The sequence below is a fragment of the Struthio camelus genome, chromosome 4 (genome assembly GCF_040807025.1).
Source record: "Struthio camelus isolate bStrCam1 chromosome 4, bStrCam1.hap1, whole genome shotgun sequence".
NCBI lineage: Eukaryota > Metazoa > Chordata > Aves > Struthioniformes > Struthionidae > Struthio > Struthio camelus.
Window position 1 is genome coordinate 58128289 of NC_090945.1, and position 22260 is coordinate 58150548.

Below are 22260 nucleotides of genomic sequence, written 5' to 3' on the forward strand. Positions count from 1 at the left end.
TGATAAGCACATCTCCTCAGTTTCTATCTTGAGCTATGCTATGCTTTTCTTTATAGCTCAAGCCAACATTTTTAAACAAGATTGTTTTTCAAATGTAATTTCAGAGTTATGGTTTAGGAACAGATATCCTTACCTTTGTACCAAGTTAAAAGACGATGCTATAGGTTGAAGTTTATATTAAAAACAGAAGCCTTCGTTTAACCTTGTTTGATGTTTTATAGATAGTTGAGCAAATGAGCATAATAGATATTAGAATACTGTTCCAACTGTTGAAGATTAATTCTCCTTTTCAGTCATTAAGTATTTGCCAAACGGTAATTATTAGGAGTAATTTGCACAAATCAGTAGTACCTGACTAATATCACCTAATAATGTGAGGTCATCATTTACGAAATGCAGACTTATAGTCTGTTCTGGGATCATGCTTTTACAATAGCAGATAGCAGCTGAATCCTCTTTAAATTATCTGCTTATTTCTATTTTTGTATCTTGGTAATGGAATGAACTGCTCTGCTGGAATAGAGCAAAGAGCTACTGTGTTTACCAGTTGGATACGCTGTAGAAGGCAGGTGCCAACAAAACAGGTAATAAAACAATAGAATAGTAAGAATTTTTGCAAATGTTTACTTAATGTTAGCAGATGTGGCATGTTATCAGAACTTAGTGTAAGGAAACTGTTCAAGGATTCAATAGCTTTGGAAGCCAACGTTGTTTATTCTGTAGATATGTTTGCAGATATTTCTGGATTTGAAACTTTTTTTTCTTTCTGTTCCTCATTTCTGGTCTTTAGGAAAAATTTTATATTAATGAGAATCTGGGTGAAATGCTGGATCTGACAACTGTTCTAAAGTATAAAAGTGTATTAGAAAATATTACAAAAAATGCGAAGCTTCTGAAGTGTAAAAGTACTATTTTGATAATACTGCTCTGAGTTTGCATATATCTAATCAAAATATTTTTTATTAAGTTAATGGAATTTGAGTGATGAAATGTTCTTTTTTAGGGTTAGAGCGTATTTAACAGTATTGCCTTTCAAAATGTTAACCAAATTAGTTTATACTTTATTTTGAAGCAGAAAAAAAGCCTTAGAAAAATGTGCTATGATACATATTTTTTTAAATAAGTGGCATCCATGGAAAACATTGTTCAAGTAAATTTTAGGAATCTTTCATAGCTGTCTTTAGATTTATCAGGTTATTGGAACTCTAGGAAAAAAAGCACATTTCATTTGTTGATATATTTGCATATGCATATAATACACATCATAAAACTTAATAAATCTTAAAAGAACTGCCTGTTTGTTTTCCAAATTTGTTACAGCATTTAAGAATTGACATGTTCTCTGTTTGGAAGCATTCTGTCACAGCAGTCTGTCCCAAAGAAACTATAATCAAAATCAACAAAGATAAGTTGGAAAATCCAAGGAAAGAATTTTCATACAATTACAAAGAAAAGTGTATACATCTATGAACTATTTCATATTCCTCTTTCTCCTATTTGCAGTGTTAAAGAAGGTGAATGCCATGAGTGCTCTGTGCAAACTGGCAAATGGCAAAATACCTGTACTCTGTGAAATGTGCATTTCTCTTGGCAGATCTATGCTTAAGTTATGTTGTAAGGTGGGGCAGTTAATATTATGGAACAGTCTTAAGGGCAAGCTGTATAAATCAAATCTGCAATAACTGTACAAGAGGCTTTAAAATTATCAGCAATGTGAGTATTCCCTTTACTCATCATGCCCATGTTATTTCTCTGCATGGCAAATGCCTTCTTTCATGAACATTAATACCGTTTCCCTTCAAGTACCTCTGCTAAGGGGGTGGAAATAAGCTGACACAAATGTGTGCTTTGGTGCTAAAGCATTGAGTTACAGAGCTGTAGTTGCTTCAGGTGGCTGACAGCAAGGGTTGGATATAGCTTAACTGTCTGTGAGCACTGAGTCCCCCGTAACACCAGAAACTCTGTGGGGCGTATTCATCTCCATCTCTGATCACAACCTTGTGCAGTAGGGCAAGTCCAGGAGGCCCAGCGGCTGTCTACGATAAAGGTCAGTTTTGTATCTAAGTTCTGAATTTCAGTTCGAGAAGAGCGATGTGATTAGCAGGCAAGTAAATACCATTGATATTTCTCCCCCAGTCTCTGTTTGCTTCTTGTTTACATCCAGAGACTGGTCTATAATACTCTTTGGGATCCAGAAAGCTATTTACATAAAAATCTCCAAGCCTCTCTCCTGTTTTCTTATCACAGTAGATAGCATTGTTTTGCGTGAGTAATACCTCAGCAAATTCTTCCATGTAGATTTTCCATAGGAAGTAATAAGGAGTCTGTCTTAAGTGCCTTTAAAACCTGTTCTTAAAGTTGCTTACTAGAGAAGATGGCGAAGGGGATTTTGTATCAGTTTCTAAGGGTGCAGTTTTACAAGCTGATCGGCTGATCTAACAGTTTGCTGCCACTGAAAAGGGCAGTCTCACTCCCAGCTGTGCAGCCTTGCCCTCGCTCGCGTCTGGTGTTTGTGCGACCTTTCACAGAGCTGACTCGTTTCACAAAACCAGCAGAAAGCATTCTCCTGTTTTTGGGGTGGTAGTTGTCAGATGAATTGGTGAGGTGAGTCAGCTCACTGAGAGGGCCTTTTTGGTCAGCGATGGGGCAGCATTAGATGTCACCAAAAGCAGCAGTCACCTTCTGGATATCCTCTGTTTCTAATATATTGATTTGTGGAAGAAGAACTCTTTAATATTTTAGATAAATGGAAGCATAAGCATCTCCCCAGAGTTTTATTTTAAGTGCAGTGATGATTCGTTTTTTCATTACTGCTTATAAGCAGATACAAATTACTCCATAATTCTGACCATAGGGTAAATGTTTGTTTTAAGTAAGACATTTGCTTAAGATAGAGTCAATAATGAACTGAAATTAAGTCCAGATTTAGACAGCAAGTCTTTTAAGAAGTAAGTGCAAGTGCAAAGGGAATATGTCTTTAGCTGACTTATTCATTTTGCCATTAATACGGAAACTCTAGTATAGTTGGTATATTTATTTGCTTAAAAAGGTACCATGACTAAGTTTTAGGGGGCAATATCACAAATATGATTTTTAGTCCTATTTTTGAGGCCTAATTTTCGTCATATCACATACTTGGCTGTACGACTAATAAACTTGCACTATAATTGTCTCAGGGTTTTCACCTAAAGAATAAGCATGAATGAATTCACAATGAATACTTTCCTCTTTTACTTCATTTGTGGTGATGGTCGTGGTGCTGGCTTTTTTGCTTGAGCTTACCAAATTCTATATATCATCCCGAAGAGTGACACAGTAATCATAACTTACTGCTTCTTTCAAGGCAGGTGTGTCAGTACAGCTAGAAGGGCCTTTTCTTCCTGTGTTACAGCTACTCATATCTGTTTCGTGAGCAGGTAATTTACTAGTTTTCTCTGAGATATGGTGAAGAGAGAGCTTCTGAGTCTTTTTGGGTTTATGCTATTATTCACTTATTATGTTAGCTCTGCATCAGACTTACCATTCACAGATATAAACAGAAATATTTCACATTGACTTAATATATTGTCTTCTGGACTTTAAGCACTTAAAGGGTTCTCTGAGGATTAAATATCTTAGTATAAAGTTTCACATGACAGCCTGAACCAATGTAATAGCTCACTGCTAAGAAAAGGAGATTGTGTCCCTTCACCAGGTACAGTCTTGTTGTATGTTCATCTGTGCTTGTCCTGGTGCTAGTCTCTTCTTCCTGGTGAGACAGTTCAACTTGCTAAAGCAACAGGAAATTACCCTTCCCTCCTAATGCCAGTTGGTAGGCAGTAAATTGAAATGCAACGAGAATGGATCAACAGCAACTTTAGAAAGTGAATGCCACTAATCCTGGTGGTGTTCTGCTCTACCCTGCAGATGGTAACTTTTTAAGCTGAAAAGTCAGAAGTAACGCCAATACTCTTCCAATGGAAAAAAAAAAGTGGAGATTGGAGGTGAAATCGGGCCATGCTGAGCTGCAAATATTCTTTAAAACATTATCTTTAGACTACTTCTTCAAGATAATGCAGTTCAAAGTTTGAGAAGGGGGTTAGATAAAGCAAATATCTTTCCCTGCCAAATCCAATGTTACCTTTCAGTAAGACAGTTGAAAAGGAATGAAAATATATATACACATATATGAAATGTTTCTATATACTATATGTATACACACACACACACACACACACTCGTTTTTACATATATATCTATATAAAATATACAGCAATCTGCAGTCCAAGGTAGAATGTGCAAGAGGACAGACAGCATATGAAATCAAAATCCTAGTTTATTTTTAAGGAGCTGTTTTCTTTTCTCTATAAAGCTGTTTTCCTTTAAAATGGACTAAAATCGATCTCTAGGCCAAAAAAATCCAAAACAGCCTAGCTAACACTCCAAAGAAATATTTTTAAGACCAATAATGTATTTACCAGCAGGGTTAAATCAGCAGTTGCATATAAAGATGTTCTAGTGACTTCAGTAATTCAGATTTAAGTTAGAGAAGTACTATACTTTGAAGAGTTTTTTGAACATTTAATTCTTCAGTTTTGAGTTGAAAAGGAAAAAAGTCTGTTTTGAATGCAAAAGTTTTGGCTGATGGATGATTTCACATATTTTAATCTCCTCTAAAGTTGTGTGGGTTTTCTGTTTGTTTTTTCAGCTTCTAATGAAAATGTAAATGAATTGTAAATGGAAGATGCAGATATAACGTTTTTCAGTAATTCATGATACTTCTGATGGCTGTTGGCTGTACTTCTGTTAGCTGTTTTATGTCTTGATTTGTAGACTTCCACATTTCTAGTTTCTTTTGTTTTTAAGATCTTAAATAACAATGTTATTTCTTATCCTGTGAGTGCTAACTTAATACATATTCCTTCTGAGAAGTAGTAAATGGATCCAAACTCAGGAAAAAATAAATTCAACTATTTCAAATTAATAAGGGGCTGCTTTGGAAAGGCCATTTACAGACAAAGGAAAGCGTTCTTTTATGTATGAATTAGTACTGGGTACCCTTTTGTTTCCCTTCAAGCTTGGAAATGCCACGAGTTCCTCTTTTAATTCCTAAGTGTTGCGGAAGAACACCTGTGATCTGGGAAGCAGTGTTTGCGGTCTCAGCTCTTACACTCAAAATGCATCTTCTTGCCAACCACCAAAGCTCTAACGATTCTTTTAACCAGCCACCCTTCCCAAACGGAGGTTTCCAAGACTCCTGTCATGGGCTTGCTTGATCTTATTCTAAGGCTTTCAGCGTTCCTTTATTTATAAAGGAAAGATTCTGTAAAGAGAAGTCTGAACTACTGATTTGAAAATGGAGGGGTGAAACTTTTTGAAAGCCAGGTCACTGTAGCAATGGTACCCTCTGAAGTGATTAAGTTCCTCTCTGTAGCAGCTGTTCATAAGACCCTGCAGATGTTCAGGACTCAAAATACCCTCCTTTTATAAGGTATGGGGTACTCCTTCTAGATATACTACATGAATAATCAGAGATCTTTAGTTGTTGTACCATTTAGGTCTGTATTGACACACATCTGTGTTGGACCCTGGCTGCTTAGGAGGCTGTTCTGTTGCTCGTTGACAAGACCAGTATGACAAATTCAGCTTTAGAAACTTCAATATCTTAGCGTCAGGTTGCTGATGCCTGGTTGTATTAGACACTGACTCCAAACTGCTTCGGATGTCTCATTGAGGCTCGCTGGGCCTTTCTCAGGTTTTTCTTTGTGAAGGTGACTGAATGAAAAAAGAATGTTTTTAGTTTTTAAAAACATTCTGTAACTTGAAAACAGGAGAAACGGGAAGTAAAGCGCATAAAAGTAGCTCACATCTTACATGAAAATACTATATTTATTTAGTATGTTATTTTCTGTTGCATAGAGATAGTTTAGAAATATTTTTCTCTTTATTCTTTGACTGAGGTTTCCGTTGAACTGTTATTTCATGAAAGCTTAATTTTTCCAGTACTTGATGAAGTTCTATGAGATACATTTATAGGTAGCTTGTATGTTTGGAAACTTAACACATGCTTGTTAATTGCTGAGAGAAGTAAAAAGTTATTCTAGTGCTCTATCAAGAAATATCGTGACTGGCAAGTAGCAGCAACTTTCTAGAATAGAAGAAGCCTAGGCATATTCTCCATTTTACCTGAATATGTTCCTACTACATAATTTCAGTTCTGCATTTTTCTTTAATTAGTAGAGACTGCAGTGGAATGATCTTGTCCGTTCTCACTTGATCTGCTATGCCAGACGCAGGTGAGCGAATGGAGCGTGCGGTGCGAAGAGTCCCAGATCCAGCGATACAGCTCAGAGCTGCTCAGTGGTCTCACCCAGCGCTGGGCACAGGTGCAACATGCATCTGCTTGTAGAGGCTATATTTCAGGTGGCCAGCTGGGGCCATTTAGAGGACTTTGTGCTACGGCCTCTGTGTAGATCCCAACCTGACAGCTCCTAGATAAATGCAGCCTTTGTTGTAGATTTTTATTGTTTGTTGAGTGTTTAGTCTCTAACTGTTGCATTCAGCTGCCTTTGGGTTTGTCAGTTTTCCCCATTTTCTCCATTTCTAATTTTTGTATTGCCTTTTCTCACTTTTTTTTCTTCAACGCAGCAGCACATTTGCTAAGGATAAAGGTTCGGAAATGGTACCTTATACAAATTCTATTAAACCTGATTTGCAAATCATTGTATATGTATATAATGTATATGCATACCTTATCTCAGCTAAAAACCACTTCTGTCTTTTGCCCCTGCTCACAGTTCCTACAAGAGTGTTTGTTGTTTCAGAGATGGGAAAGTTGTAAAATTCAACATTAAAAGCACGCATTTAATTGTTTAAATCCTGGTAACTAAAGCATTAAAAACACACTGTAATTAAACGGTGGTGGTGCTGGCTACAGAGTGAGGAAATATGCCGGTTTAGTTCAACAAAGAAGGCCATGTTAACGTCGTTATTTATTTATTTGTATTGGGCAACAGAGCTCCTTGCGCTCCTGCTGTGTGTGATTAAAACGTCAGGGAGGGCGACTGCAGGGAGTTGGAACCTCACGGAAGATTGCCTGTCCGTGCTTCGCTCTTGCTTGCTCGCCCTCTCCTCCCCGCAACTGCAGCTCTTTTATAAGTCCTTAGACTGCAAGTAGATTCTGAAACTATTCTGCCAGCTACATACACTGTAGGGATTTAAGCTGCAATGAAGTGAGTTGTGCTTGTCCGTAGGTTTAGCTGGGACGGCTGAGGTTGTTCCCACTTGCAACTGTTACAGCAATTCTCCATCCCTTTGGCTAACATAACAGTTAGTGCTGCTGTCATAGAGGTGACTGAACCAGACGTGCATCTGCATTACACTGGGCTCTAAAGTATAAACAGAAATTGGTTGCACTCCGTAAACTGCAGTGGCTCAGGAGCAAATGTTCAGCCCTTCAGTGGAGAGAGAAGGCAGAAATTTATCTTCTGGCACAGGGCAAGGTGATTGTGTGAGTCTACACGTAAGTCTAATGAGAGTCTGCATCTGAGAACATTTTCCACCCAAGTACTATTGCACTCATAGGGCTTAATAGACTTGAACTTCTGTACTGAGTTTACCCCCCCCATACCTAGTTCACCTTAGCTATTTGAAAGCTCCCCTAGATGAGTGTTACACTTCTGGTATCTTTTTCAGTACTCTGTAGGGCTAGCTCCTCACATAATGCAAATATGATGTTTCCCATAAAAATGGCACAGATATTTAGCAGCTTGGGAGGAGTGACAAAAATAGAAACATAACTGGTTTGTAACAGCTATTTTAATGCCTTGTAGGGTAACAAAGTTAAGCATTTCCTTACTCTATCCATTTAAATGTCCTGCAACTAAGCTGGGATTTTCAGCATAGCCTCCTAACTGTTTCCAGGTTCCATTTAAAATGTGGATGAAGACTGGAACGCTAACTTTCGAAAAACAGTACGTTGATCTATTACTGCTGAAGCACGATAATGAGACTGACATGTTGCAGAATCTAGCAGCTCTTAGGGCAGTTATTTCAAGTTGTCTGACACAGATAGGAGCGTAGTCATTAGAATTGCTTCATATCTCTAAGTTTTATTTGCAGACATGAAAGCCTGAAATTGAGTATTTGAGAGGGAGCAAGCCACTGGAGTTCTGTAGAATTTAATTATTGGGATGCCTATGAAAATCAAAAAAAGTCAGATTTATGAGGCTCATAAGATATGGTAGCAACCCTGGTTTTGTATATTGCTTTACCTGTTTTATTTCCTCTTTGAAAGAGGTTGGTTAAATATCATCTCAGAGCTTCCTGCTAGGTAGCTGGAAATGTTTCATCTTTTGTTACTGATTAGTTTCCTTGTGATCCAGTGGTGTTTGCTGATCTGGAAAGCTGGGTTTTCAGGAAAGGCCAGATTGAAATCTATGTAATGTAAATCCTGATAAAGTTAGTAAGTTCTTCTGTGTTAGTTAGACTGCCTTGAAAACTATTTGATTTTTAGGGATTTAGTTAATTTCTTTTCTTTTTTTAATTTTTTTTTTTTGAGATAGGATTACTGTCCTATTAAGATAATGGTAACTTACTGGAAAAGTTAAATATTAACAGTATCCTCCTCTTTGATCTTATTCAAATACTGTGTTCCACAAGAAGGCTGTATATCTTCAGTGTCCTTTCAACATTAGCTGGAAAATTCTTAGTTACATTTGACTTGAAATGAGGAAATATTACTTGCAGTTCTTTGCCTGAATGCATTTTTTTTGTCAATCTATATCATCCTGAAGATCAGTATAGCAAGACTGAAAACCTCAAGGGAACTTTTCAAAATAACAGTGACTGCAAATATATTATGTAACTCGAAATAATGGCTCTAAGTGTGTGTGTGCGTTTAATGGAACGTTATGCTAGAATGATTACCATAACCTTATTTTTTATAAGGTTGATGAGACAGAGATAGGTAGAAAATCGTATTCTCTTGTCTCGGCCGTTCCAGTGGAAAATGGCAAGAACTGCATTATGAGGGGAAAGAAGTAATATATGATATGATATTATATACTCCTAGAGAAATAAAACTATTTTAAAATAAGCCTGGGAGTAATACTTCAAGTAAAAAGAAAATGGAGACATTCTTAGTAAGTCTGAAATGTGGTCTGTGAAACATAAATGAATGAGAAACATTGAAAAGTTAAATAATGTCGGTGTCTATTCATTTATTTGTTTTAAGATCACTTATTCATCTTTAGGCATGGAAATGCCATTAGAAAGGGAAGACCCCACAACCTTTCCAGCCTTGCAGGGCTAATGCTGAAACAGCACTGTGCAAACCATAATATTTATTTATTTATTTTTGATCTCATGTCTTAGTCCTTGCTGAAGCAGAGGCCAGAGGTCTGACAGTTACAGAAACAGCAGTTGTTTTACACTGTACTTATTTGATGTATGATGTTCAAAGTAGTTGCTACGAATGTTTCTGGGCAGCTCAAACAAAATGGCATAATGTTCTTACTATAGAAAAGCCATATAAACAATTGTTGCATATACATTTGTAGTAAACGCATGGATCTTAGTAAGCATATTGACCCTTCCAGAAATGTTTTCACTAAATTGCAAATTATATGAATAAAAAAATGGAGGGTTCATTGTAAACTGCACTTTAGTGCAATAGCGTTTGGTCTTTCAAACTGCTTGGGCCCTATAGCTTCTTCTAACATCTAGCATAGCCCTTCCCTGTCTGTCGTATGACTGAGCTTACTGTACGTGTACTGTTTTGTGGATCTGAATGATGGATCTGTAATGTACGCACTCTTGAAGTGCTGAATTGACTTTGCTTTATAGGTCAAGTGAGCTATGCATGAATAGTACCGTGAATGGACCTTCTAATACTTCTTAGCAGGGCTGGGCTTACTATGCGTGAATTTTGTAGTGTGCAGGTCTAGTTCCAGCCTGAAGTTGCTGCAAGCTTATGTTCCCGAAGCAACTCAAGTTGCTTCTAGTCATCCTCTTTCTTAAAAGGAGTTCATATCTGGGCAGAAAGCAAGGTATGGACTGGACACTTGGATTAATCATTCTAGTAGACTGCAAACAACTTGTGGTTGCTGTTTGAGCATGTCTGCTCTAGCACATCTACCTTCTTGTCTTGTACTTTTCTATGCTTGTTGGTATCAACATGCTCATTCACTGGCATGCCTCACCTTGACTCTCGAGCAGGTAACCACGACCTTCCTTGAGCTTATCGTGGTCTGCCCTCTTTAATAGTGAAATTTGTAACCTGTATCCAAAGGCTTGCAAATGCTGGCGTGGGTACATAAACTACATATTTATTGGAACTGTGTAAATTGTTGCTTTGTGAATAACTTGTTTTCTTCTAAGTCCAGTCAGCTAATATGAATGAATATGTACAAATTCTCATTTTGTTGAGATTTTTTTCATTTATTTTTCTTACGTAAAACGAAAGTCCAGTTCAGAGCTATTGACTTGTATTTAACTATAAGTGCTTTCTTTTTTCATCTTCTCTCTGGGTAATATAATAGTGCGCCAAGTATCTTCCTATATACGTTCTCCAAAGTGTTATGTATTTTTAGACTCTTTCATGGTGGACATACTTATTGCTTTTAATTTGAAATGTCGTGCACTTTCCTCACCAGAAGTCTGTTTCATTTTTCCTCTCTGAAAATGAGGAACTTGGAAGAATTCTTGTTATACATTACATTTTCCATACAGTTTTAGAAATACATGATGATGTCTTGTAGCTGCTACACAGAGTTTTGCTGGGCTCTGCTTAGTGAATTAGCCTGTTCTTGGCAAGGTTCAAAGGTTCAAAAACATGTGATTCATGTTTTTTCTTTCCTGCTTCTACTGTTTCTGTTTTTGTTAAAAATAAAATGTTACATTATAAACACTGTGGTTTATCCTGAAATCTTCTGTTATCCTGATATCTGGTAGCATGTTAACTCAATGTATTAGCAAAACAAAACCAAAAAAGTCCAAATGTGCAGTAATTGTCATCTATAGATCTTTGACTATAAAAGCATATAAATTAGGTTTGTGAGGAAGAAAGAAATATTAGAAGACTTGCACACAATCATATGGTAAGATAATGCTTTGTCCATTGAATCAGACTTCCTATGTGTGTGCATATATATATATATATATATATATGAAAATAAACTTCTTATTTATATACATATTCCTATGATATTAAAATAAGATTTTTATCTTTTTCAAAATATTTTTATTCCTAATATAAGTATCCCTAGAGTTCAGTATTTCTACTGAAATCTTAGAAGGGAAAAACTTGTACTTTTTTTGTACAGTTCTCAAAATACTCTTAACTTCTTAGAAGTTCTTAATGGGCTGATATTTTCTGTTCAGCTAACTGCATCTAAAATTAATTGTTAGTTTACTTGAAGCTTGCCAAAGGCGATCGCTTTTTAATATTATGAACAAATAATATTGCAAGGCAACCTCAGATGCCATGGAGAAAGCCATGTAACTTTTGCCAGACACATTGTTATCAGAAATAAATGCCAATTAAAAAAAAATATTTCCTAGCATTCATTAACCTTTAAAACATAGATATAAAGAAATATTGGCAGTTCTTCCATTTGTTGAAACTCAAGTTCTTAACATGACTCCTGGAGGTGGAACGTTGAGATTAGTATTTCTGTACTTCTGGGGTTTTGGACTGATTGTTTCTTAATAAGTTTCTGGCTCTAATGGTTTAAAGAGTAAAGGCAAGGGGGAGGGGAAGGGCAGCTACAAAGAACCCAAAGTGTATTTTAAAAAGTCATTATTTTTGAGGTGCTGGGAGAGTTGGCTCATGGGTTTGGAATGCATGCTGTTAACAAGGATTCCTTTGAAGAACTCTCTCTGTAGCGCAGTGTTAAAGGCAGTCGAGACCAACCATAATTAATACCGCCTTTCAAATTAGTGGTGAAATTCATCAGCCAGTTCTAAAATCTGACCCTCATAGCCTACTAATAACAAAAAAAAAATCTCTATTTTTTCTTATTTAGTAACAGGAAAAAGAAATTTTTGAAGTATAACTGTGACTGTATTAATATACGAAGTGACAAAAACACGAGTGTGAGGTAATTGCAAGCATTATATATTCACCTGAAACAGGCTTATGAAAGAAAATTAGATGCAGCTCATCTTCCTGGCTGAATAGGCTGGATCAGCAGCACTCTTTTTCTCCCACTCTTCTTTCTTTAGTATCTTTCTGTTTAAATCTTAACACTCTTGTTTAGAGCTGTCTAGTCAGACACTGACAGGTCTGTGTTATCCCTTTTGTTGGATGGACCTGCAGTGATACTTATTTCCTCTCTCTCAACTAAAAAAAAAAAAAAAGCTTGATGATGCATACCATCCTGTATATATAAATCCTGTAAATTAATTAGAATTATCTGAACTGTTTATGTGAGAGTACATCTATGCCATCCTTCTCATGGCTGGTTTATTCCTCTCACATTGTGGAGGGTGGTTCTGAAAGTAACTTTATGTAGTTTTCTTCTTTTATCTTTTCTCCTTTTCTTTTCTTTTCTTTTCTTTTCTTTTCTTTTCTTTTCTTTTCTTTTCTTTTCTTTTCTTTTCTTTTCTTTTCTTTTCTTTTCTTTTCTTTTCTTTTCTTTTCTTTTCTTTTCTTTTCTTTTCTTTTCTTTTCTTTTCTTTTCTTTTCTTTTCTTTTCTTTTCTTTTCTTTTCTTTTCTTTAAATCAAATGAATCAGTGCATCTTGGACCTACATGAATCATAGTGTGGTTAAAGTTACAATTGCAAATCCATCTAATTAAACTAGTGTTAGCAGCCAGTGCCCCAATAATCTCAGTATCCAGTTAAGCAGCCTCTCAATTTTCTATATTTGACCCAGGTTTAGTGTTATTTCTTATGTATGGTTTGATGGCAGTTATATAAACAAACATTATCTTTCCATATCATTTGAGCTGTCAGTACTGGCAAACTTTTCTGGATGTTTCTTCTACTTTTAGATTGGTCCCTTAAAATCTTGAGATGTTTCCCAGGGTGTTCTTGTGGTTGGTTTGGTTTTGGGCTGTGTAGAGGTAACAGCTCAGTCTGACAGAGGGTTATCAGCATTGGTTGTAGCTGATAACGTGGGCAGAGTGAATGAGGTTTATCTTAAACTGCTTTACCCAGTGCTGAAATGGACCATGAATATTCATATAGTAACTCACTTTATACCAGATGAATGAGGGTAAATGCTGAGCTTTATCTGTGTCAGATTGCAGCCGTAGGAATCCAGGAACTTCAAATCTAAGCTAATAAAAGCTAGTTTCCATCATGGCCTTTGAGATCACGGTAAATGTTCCCAGCAAGTAACGTTAGAAATGTCAAAATTATGTTCAGTTACGTACCTCAAAAGATTAGAAATCTTACTTTTGTTTTCTAGTTTTCTTATCTTGGAATTGAACTACAAATATCTGCAAGCGTCTAAGCTGTAGGACCCATACTACTGTTTTTGTCTTCTACTCCTGGCATACTGTTTATTATGTTGCTGCCTTCCAAAGTCAGACTGAGTGTTTTTCAGGGTGAGGACTTTTTTTCTTTCATTTTGTGCATCTGTATTGTAAAACAGTTGCCATACTTCTGGCACTGTGCAAAAGAGTATTGGGCCGTTTGCTATAAGTTTACCAGGTCAGTTAGAAGTTTATTTGAAAATCAGTGAATTGTAAACAGCTTTTTATGGTCCCTTTTGCTTACAATTGTAAGTATTTGTAAGCGTTTGTCTGCACATGGCTCTTCCAGACTCTTAGTCAGAAAAATCTCCCAGAACACCGGGGTAGCTAAGAGTGCTGCCAAGGAACGACCAGGAATTCTGTCGCAAAGGATGTTGCAAACCGGTTTTTAAGATCTGTCTTTCAAGTCGCTCTCCAAGCTTGGGATTCGAGCATCAGTTGTTGCCTTGTTCTGATTAAGGAAATAACTTTAAGTCAATTTCGTCTGTTTTAAAAATTAAAATGGAGGAAAAATGACAAAATATCGCTTTATGTATGTTGTTGCTTTAAACCGCATAGACTACAAAGAATATAGAGATTGAAGCGTTTTGCTTCAAGTAAAGTTTTTAATACAAACTATTCCTGAAGCTGCTGACAGCTCTGTATTTATCGTTATGAAGCACTTACAGTTGAGAGTATCTCCACTTTTCCAGAAGCTTTTTTCGTGCATTTTTATTGATCGCCCATGGTTATCGAAGACTGAAGACTTTATTTTATTGGGTAGATGAATGGATTTTTATTGTTTGTTTGTATCGGGAAAATTATGGCAAGGTGCAAAAAAAAAAAGAAATGTTTTTGAGCTCTGGAAGCCTGCGGCTCTGCTTGCTTCAAAGACATCACTTGAGTATAATGCAGCTCCCTTCCGGACCGGGCTCCGCAGTTAGGAAATGAGGCGTTAAGCACGCTCGCTGGAAAGGCAGGAAGAAACTTTGCAGTGTTGGTGAGCGGAGCGACGCCCCAGCGCCCGCAGGGCCGGCGGGCTCGGCTCTCGGCAGCGGCGAGCAGGCAAGGGCCGTGCGGGGCGAGCGTGCCTGCAGCCCCGCTGCGGCCGGGCCGGGGGGCGGGGCCGCCCCGCGCCCCCTCCCCGCGCCCTGCGTCACCGGGAGGCCGCGCGGCGGCGGCGGGGGCGCGGGCGGCGGCGGCGGCGCGGGCGCCGTCAGGCCGGAGCCGCAGGCGGAGCCGGCCGGGCGCAGCGGCCCCCGGGCCGGCACAATGCTCAGCCTGCAGGATTCCGTGTTCTTCGAAATTAACATAAAGTCTCTGCTGAAATCCTGGAGCAGCAGCAGTAAGTATGTCGCTTTCGCCCAGGGCTGCAGCGTCACAGCGGATTTTTTTTTTTGGGGGGGGGGGGGGTGCATGCTGCTGTGTAAAATTACGCTTTAGAGACGGATTTTTTATTTTAATCGTCCTGTGCGTTGGTACAGCTTGGCGTGCGCAGTATGAGAGACAAGCAAAGCATGCTCTCCGCTTCCCAGTTCTCACATAAGAGCAAATAAGTGTTAATACGTTTTCTTGGGCTGTAGTTGTTTCGCTCTGACAAAGTTGCTTGCACCCTTTGCTGGCTGGCTGAGAGCTGAGGAACGGCTGCCAGTCCCTGCAGTTATCTGACGCGGCACCTTAGTTCTGCCAAGCACCAAACGTTCCTTTGAAGCAAACGCAATTGTCTGCAGACTGAGCGTCTGAGAGTGGGTATTATGTTTGCACCTTAAATGTATGGGTGCAAACCCATTTTTTTATCTGGAAATGGTGCCCTCTTTGATCTTTTAAGTGGCCCAAAGGTAGCATTTCTACGAGGCTTTCTTGTCTGAATTGAAGCAGCGAGAGCAAGGATGCTGCTCCCGGTTGAGAGGACCACGGTGTCCTCAGATCACCCCTTCGCCCGTGCTCCAGCGCAGGGTCTCAGCCCGGGAGCTGCCCTGCGCTGTGTGGCAGGCCCTGCTCCCGGGAGCACCGCAGGTTAATCATAGGACGCCAGCAGACGACAAAGATGACGTGGTTGTACATCAACTAAGATCCTACCTATTTTATACATCTTAACTGTCTTGTATTCATAAAGATTTAAAACAATTAAAGAGGAGGAGGTCTCTGGCATCTCAGCTTTAAGTCGTGTGTCATTAATTGTTGTTTGAGGTGTCCCGAGATGCACAGAGCTTCCCTCGCCAAACACTTCATCAAAATACTGTGTTGGGATTTTTACCCTGATCTAGCATTCTTTGTGTGATGATTCACGTGCCTCTGGTTTGAAAGAATTAGTAATGAGTTACAGCACCGTGTATTTATTAATCAGTGGTAGGAGAATATGCAGAGTAGATACTGAGTGTGTCGTTATAGCTTATTCAGATACAAGTTTTTCTTTTCTAAAGAATTAATTGCTTTAATTTATGTTTTGGACTAGTAACTTTTAGACTTCTGATTTTATTTTAAAGTAATGGATATCTTTAACAGACACCTTGATAGGTTTTGCTTTTCACATTTTTTTCTTCATATTTTAGATTTTTACTGTAGCTGTTCCAAATTGTACCATGTAACAGTACTTTATAGTTGCTAATGTTCTTGCTGAAATAAAAGTAATCAAAAGGGAATTTTAAAGAATATTTTGCAGTAGAAGGTGCAGGTGTCTCTAAAAATGATTAAGAATCCTTAAAGTTGATATTATTAACGTATATTGTTTCCAAACTAAAGTAAACCATAGGATACACTCAGATATATTAAAATCATTCTGCAGTTAGATGAAGTAAACGCTATATAAATAAGGAGATGAATCGCAGAGTCTAGATTAGGTAATTGTGTGTCAGCTATAATAAAATAAGGGATATTAATAAAAACTAATGATAAATAAGGGGTGTCTGAGAAAAGGTTCTGTGTGATGTTATGTCTTCTCCTTTATGTCCTTTGTTATGTAAGCACAACAGAGAAAGATGTTGCTGACTCTTTCTTATCCAAGTGGTACTTAAGTTCTGCATGATCTCCTAATGAACAAGGCTTTTACTATTAACTAATTAGATTTCTTTTCTATTTTACTTTTTTCACAATTTTCACTCACTTTTGTGAAAATTGACGTGTTTTTGACATAACGGCACGTCTAGTCTTTCAGCGTATGAAAGTCACGTTCCAGTGTCTTCCCACTGTGCAGAGCAGCTGGGAGCAGACCTTTACAGGAAGGTTGTAGTGCTTGGGTTTAGGTGCTGCAATTCATGTTGATGCCTTAGTGAGTTGGGCTGAGTGGGTGAGCTAGTCACTTTTCTTTGAATACGTTTTCTAGTCAAGCAATGCTGTATGTGAAGAATAAGGAATTATGTAATAATTACATTGAGTATTTGTTTGAAAATTCAGTTAGGCTCACGTATGCTGAGAAATTGCATAAGAAATTTTTCTCCTGTGTTTTTATGTAATTTTTACATGTGTATGCTACTTTTTTATGGGCTACTAGATAAACTTAGAATTCTGTATACTGAAGAACATTGAAGGAGGAGTGCATATACCTCTGCACATTTGTATATACGTAAAAATAGACATCTGTAAAGAATGTTAGAATATATAACAGAAGCTCAGCAGATCTCCATGGGTCTGGTTTAAGGGCTTGCTTAGCTGGCATAATGTCGTTGCAGTGCTGGCTAAGGTTTTATTATAGTTGATCTTTTTTCTTTCAGTGACAACAATGAAGTGACATTCGTATGGCCTAGTTTCAAAATGCTGTCCCTGTGCCAACAATTTTAGTCATTACTTCTTTTAAAGTAGTCAGGAATGTTCTCTTTAACGAACTGTGTAGTGAGGGTGTTTAAGAATGCATTTGCTTACTGAACTTGTGGATGTAATGGAGACTTTATATTGGCTTTTTTTCTAGGTTGTGCAGCTCCCTAGTATGTAAGGAATCTTAGATATGATGAGGAATCTCAGTTCTAAAGAAAAAAATGCGTATTCTTAAAGCTACATATTCTGATGTTTAGTTGAGTGCAGTTTGAAGATGTAGTCTACTTAATGATGCTACTGAAGTTTTTGGTTTTGTAGCAAAATACATAAACTGTTCTTTATGTGAGTGTGAGAAAGATCTCAGGTTTTGTAAACAAAAATTTTGGTAAAAGGAGATCTAGATGCCATCAGAATTGTATTTAGTAATACAATTTACATGTTCAAAAACCAAGTGTGGAGCTTCTTACAGTGAAAAGCATTATGAAATGGAAACCTTTCTTTTAAGATATGACATGTATTTTATTTGTCAACTTAGGTCTCCTGTAATGTATTTTCTAGTATCTAATATATTGGCATACATTTAATTAAATTACGTGCCAGTAACATGTTCTGTGTAGTAAAATCTTATTTAAAGACGAAATGGCTATTTAGAGGAATTTATTTTCAGGATATGGTTGAGTGGTTGTTCAAGAAGGTCTACAAATGAATCTAGGCTGGAAGGAGACAACTGTGCCGTAAGTAGATTCTCCAAACCTGTCAGGCTGTACCATCATAAAGCTGAAAAATACCTACAATGTATAACTGAGTGTTTTGAAATTGTCAAACTTTTTCAGTCCCACTCCATTAATCTGAGTCAAGTGAGCAGGGTGAAGATGAAGTTTCACAAAGTGGGAAAGTGTTCATTTTGGCCAAAAGGGCCAGCCTTGCCCCCAGCTGTGCAGTCCTACCCCCTTTTCACCTGCCAGCTCTGGTACTTGTCTCATCCCTTGGTGAGTTGATGTCGGTTGTTAAATCAGTAGAAATGTTTCTGGAAAGGTGGAGGAAAAATGTTTTTTGTTTGGATAGCAAACTGAGTCATCTCGAGTTGAAGGGCAGTGGACGTGAGGGCTGGCGTAAGAAAAAGGTGAGGACAGCTGCCTGCAAGTGAGAGGCTGGCAGCCTCTTTTGAGAGCCATGAGTGAGTATCCCAGCTCAGCTGGATCATTCAACCTTGCTCTCACATGTATTGCACAGAAGCCTCCTTTATATTTGCTCATTTCTCTTCTGCATGACTGAGGCTATGTGATTTTTGGATGGTCTAGCTTGCACTGTTGCTCACCACACATACCTATATATGTATTTTTTCCCTTTTTTTTTTTGCCTTATCAGTTTGATGCCCACAGTAATGTTTAGCTGAAGATCCTGGGTTTGTTTTCTTTTTTTTTCCTGTTTTTTTTTTGTTTTTTGGAAATAAGGTTTCATGTTTATTCAAGTGTTATTTAATCAGTGCGTTACAACATGAACTTGCATAGAAACGTTGTGTAGATTGGGCATAAGGGCATGAATGCTCATTAGGGAAGTGTATGTGGCTAGATTTTTACAAATCAAAAGTACATAAGGATGTCTGAGATTTTGGCCTTTTGTGCTTTTCTGCATATTAACACAAAAAACATTGCATTATGGATTTTTTTGAAATGATGTGTCATCTTTGAGGTTCTATACACTTACTTTCTAATAAAGATGCCTGCATGGTAGTAAATACAGTATGTGCTGGGATATACATTATTTATAAATTTCATCAGGTGTAAATATACTAGAATGAACTTTCTTTTGGTGTATTCTCTCTATTAAAGCAATAACCTTTTTGCTGAATCCATCACTAGATTTTGTAATGATTCAAGTTGCAGAAAAGAATGCTCAATTATTGAAAGGAGAAAGTGGCCAGAATGCAAACCTCCCTGTCAGCTACTGTTGCTAGAATAAACTGCAGGCTCTGCATGGACTTCAGGAAAGCTCCAGATAAGCCAGTTGCAGCAACCCATATCAAATACCTCATTTCTGCTGACTTTTTTTTTCCCCCTCTTTCTGTCCCTCCTTTTTAAACTCTAGCTCTAGTGCTTTTGTATTTTGAAGGGGAAAGGTTGGGACACTAGAGAATTAATAGCATTTAAGAGATCACTGACAAAACTGTTTATTTAGAAAAGTAGTTGACAGCTTTAACCCGCTATATGGAGCAGAACTGTTGTGTTTGCTGTATTGTATCCTGTTTGCATGGAGTTGCAGTTTTCCCCTCTATGGAAAAAATATTCTTCCTCATTCCTCTGGAAAGAAAGATGATGCTAGTCCGAGTGAACTTTTAAGTGAACTTTTAATTCTGTTAGGTAAAGCGCAAAATAGAGGGTAAATTTATACTTTAAGAAGAAAAGGTAATTCTAAGTCACTTGTAATCTGAAAGATACTTTACCATGCTACCATATATATAGAAATTGTTTGGACTCTATTCTCAATTGCCCGTCCCTAGGTCACAAGTAAAACTTTATTACTAAGTTTGGTGGAAACGTCCTTCTGCGAGAAATTTCAATGGAGTTTACTGGAATGTTTTTTGGATGATAGGTTGACGAGCTACAATAACATAATAAAATGTTAAGGCATAGAATTATGTATTTTTTAGTTTTAATGACTTTAATATTAGCATATTTATTATTGAAATATTAAGATATAGAAAGAAATGAACTTTTTATCATTGACTTTGCTTTGTAATATCTCGTGAGACTCATCCAGGAGTTGTTACGGGCCAATCAATAAGTACTTTAAGTATGGTGATGGTCAGAAAGCTAACTTATGTGGAGATGGAGAATGTTTCACCACAGTTACAGACTTAAGTCTTTTATGACTCTATTTTTACATCCTCAGTGGATATGGAAGAAACAAGAAAGCGTGCCTAAAAAAGAGGGTGCTGATGGACAAAAAAGCTCATTTTTTAACCTTTTCTCATTCTTTCTTTAAGAATGAAGAAGAATTTTAATATCCAAAGTGAAGAAAGAGGTTGGGGTTTTTTTTCCCCCCCACAGTTATGTAGCCCCAGTAGACTGCCAAGAATTTAAAACAAACAAGCAAACAGTCTTTTGGAACATATAAAATAAAAATATATATGGACAACAGTAATATTAATTGATTTCTTACTTCAAGAATTAATTGAGATTTTTAGAAGTAATTCATTTCTCAAAGGGATCATAGGAGAACACAGAATGGAAGCGTAAATGGCTGCTCTGGTCCTGCCCACCTGGCACAGCTGGCGTACGGTTCTGTGGTAGCTGCAGCTTTATTGTTTGCAGCTTCCTGTCTAGCCTGCTGCCACAGAACGGAGTGCTGGACTAGAAAGATATATTAGTGCTATAAACCCTAACAAATCAATACTAATTAGTGGATAATGTAAAGAATCATTATATTCACAGCGCTACCAAAGCAGCCCAAGTAGCTTTATGAATTGTCAGTTTTCTTCCTCTGACCTCTTTTATTCATCATCCCTATTTGCTTCCTTTGCTGAACTAGAACGTAAGTTCTTCAGAGCACGAACTTTCGTACTTGCAAAGGTGCTGGTATGTTTGGGTCACTGTTCAGTAAAAACTCAGCTGGGCATTGTATAACCGATGTGAGCTTTAGAAAATGTAGTGTCTGACATCTCAGTGGAAACCTGCCTCCTTTATCTCTCTAACATCTTGTTTGTGCCAGCTGTCAGCAGGACATAGCAGTTGGGCCAAGTATCACCAGACTTTTACTGTTCTTTCAGCTATAAATGAGGTCTTGTCCTGGAAAAAGGCAAGTTAACAATTGACACTTTAGTTCTTTTTTTACGATGGCAAAGCAAAGACAGAAGGAAGCTAACCCAAATGTACTGAGTTTTGGCTGGGAAGTCCAAAGTGCTTTGGATAGCTAGTTTAATAGTATTTGGACTCTTGGCATTTCTAGCTGCTACTGTTTTTACCAGGGTTGGTTTCTTCTCTCCTCTATTATACTCTTTCTTACCTGTGGTACCCGTGAGTTGTTCCTTGGCAGCATTTGGTGCATCTCCTCTACTCTTTCCCTCTATTTCTTTTCGGTTCAGAGGCTTCAGTGTGCAGTTAGCTGTGGTAATTCTTCTTTGGACATCAAGGGCTCCTGCTCCTTGTAGTTTGAAGGGCCATTCTTACACTCAGAGAGCAAAAAGGAAGTGAATTGGTGTTGAAATGAGAAAGAAAAAAAAAAAAAATCCAAAGACCTAGTTTTGCCTAGTTGGAGCTTTAAAAAGGTAGAGGCTAGTTTTTCTGTATGTTTACGCATGTTGTTGATCAAATTACTTTTTTTTCCCCGATGGAGGAATAAAACTTTACTCTGTCTTTTGTGGGTCTAGTGAACTTCTAGTCAGCTCAGTGGTGAAGTAGATTGTTTTTATAGCATGATTAAAACAGCTTTTTTGATATTATCAGTGTGTGACCTTACAAACTTAAAACACCACCTCAGTAGGGGAAAAGATGGATGATGAGCTCTGGATGTGAATCTTGAATTTCTAGGGCACTGACTTGCATGTAACTCAGCAGTGGCCAAAGCTTGTTATCATTTCATGGTTTTGCGTTTGGTCTCGTTCCAGGTGTCAGCGTTAGAGAACTCACTGTTTTCAGTGCTGTGGTAAATCCTGAGGCCCTGGTCGCTGACGGGGGCTTCTAGTCACCGCTGCAGCACGAACAGCAACACTGGCCAGGGCTGTGCGACTGCTTTCCTTGCTCGTGCCATTTATGCAACTGTTAATCTAGCTTTATTAATACATTCTGTAGGTTATTGATTAAAAAAAAGTTAATGAAATAACGTGCTACTTAAAATACATACACATTTGCCTATCTACCTCATATATCGATGGAGATGAAGCTGAGGTCCACATCTTGGCCAGAAAAGGCAAGGTTTCCAAGGCTGAGTGGGAACAGCAGGGCAAAAGATAAGAAAACAGTTTTCTTAATAGTATACCTGAGCAAGAATGAAGCAAGGTATTCTGATAAGCAATATTTATATATTACAATTTAGGAGATAGCTGCATTGGCTAGCTATCCTTGCTAATTC

At 37.8% G+C, this 22260-nt stretch overlaps 1 protein-coding gene across 10 annotated transcripts in view; it reads left to right on the plus strand.

The window, feature by feature from the left end:
• The window catches only part of FRYL (FRY like transcription coactivator), a 184268-nt gene that overhangs the window by 39789 nt on the left and 122219 nt on the right, over positions 1-22260 (plus strand). Inside the window, exon 1 of one of the 10 annotated variants that reach the window (XM_068940955.1) lies at positions 14707-14785. The exons of the other annotated variants lie outside the window; for them this stretch is intronic. Within the exon in view, the coding sequence (XP_068797056.1) occupies positions 14713-14785 (73 nt within the window). The 5' untranslated portion in view covers positions 14707-14712. Of the gene's footprint in view, positions 1-14706; positions 14786-22260 lie in introns of those variants that run through there. 10 annotated transcript variants of the gene reach the window in all.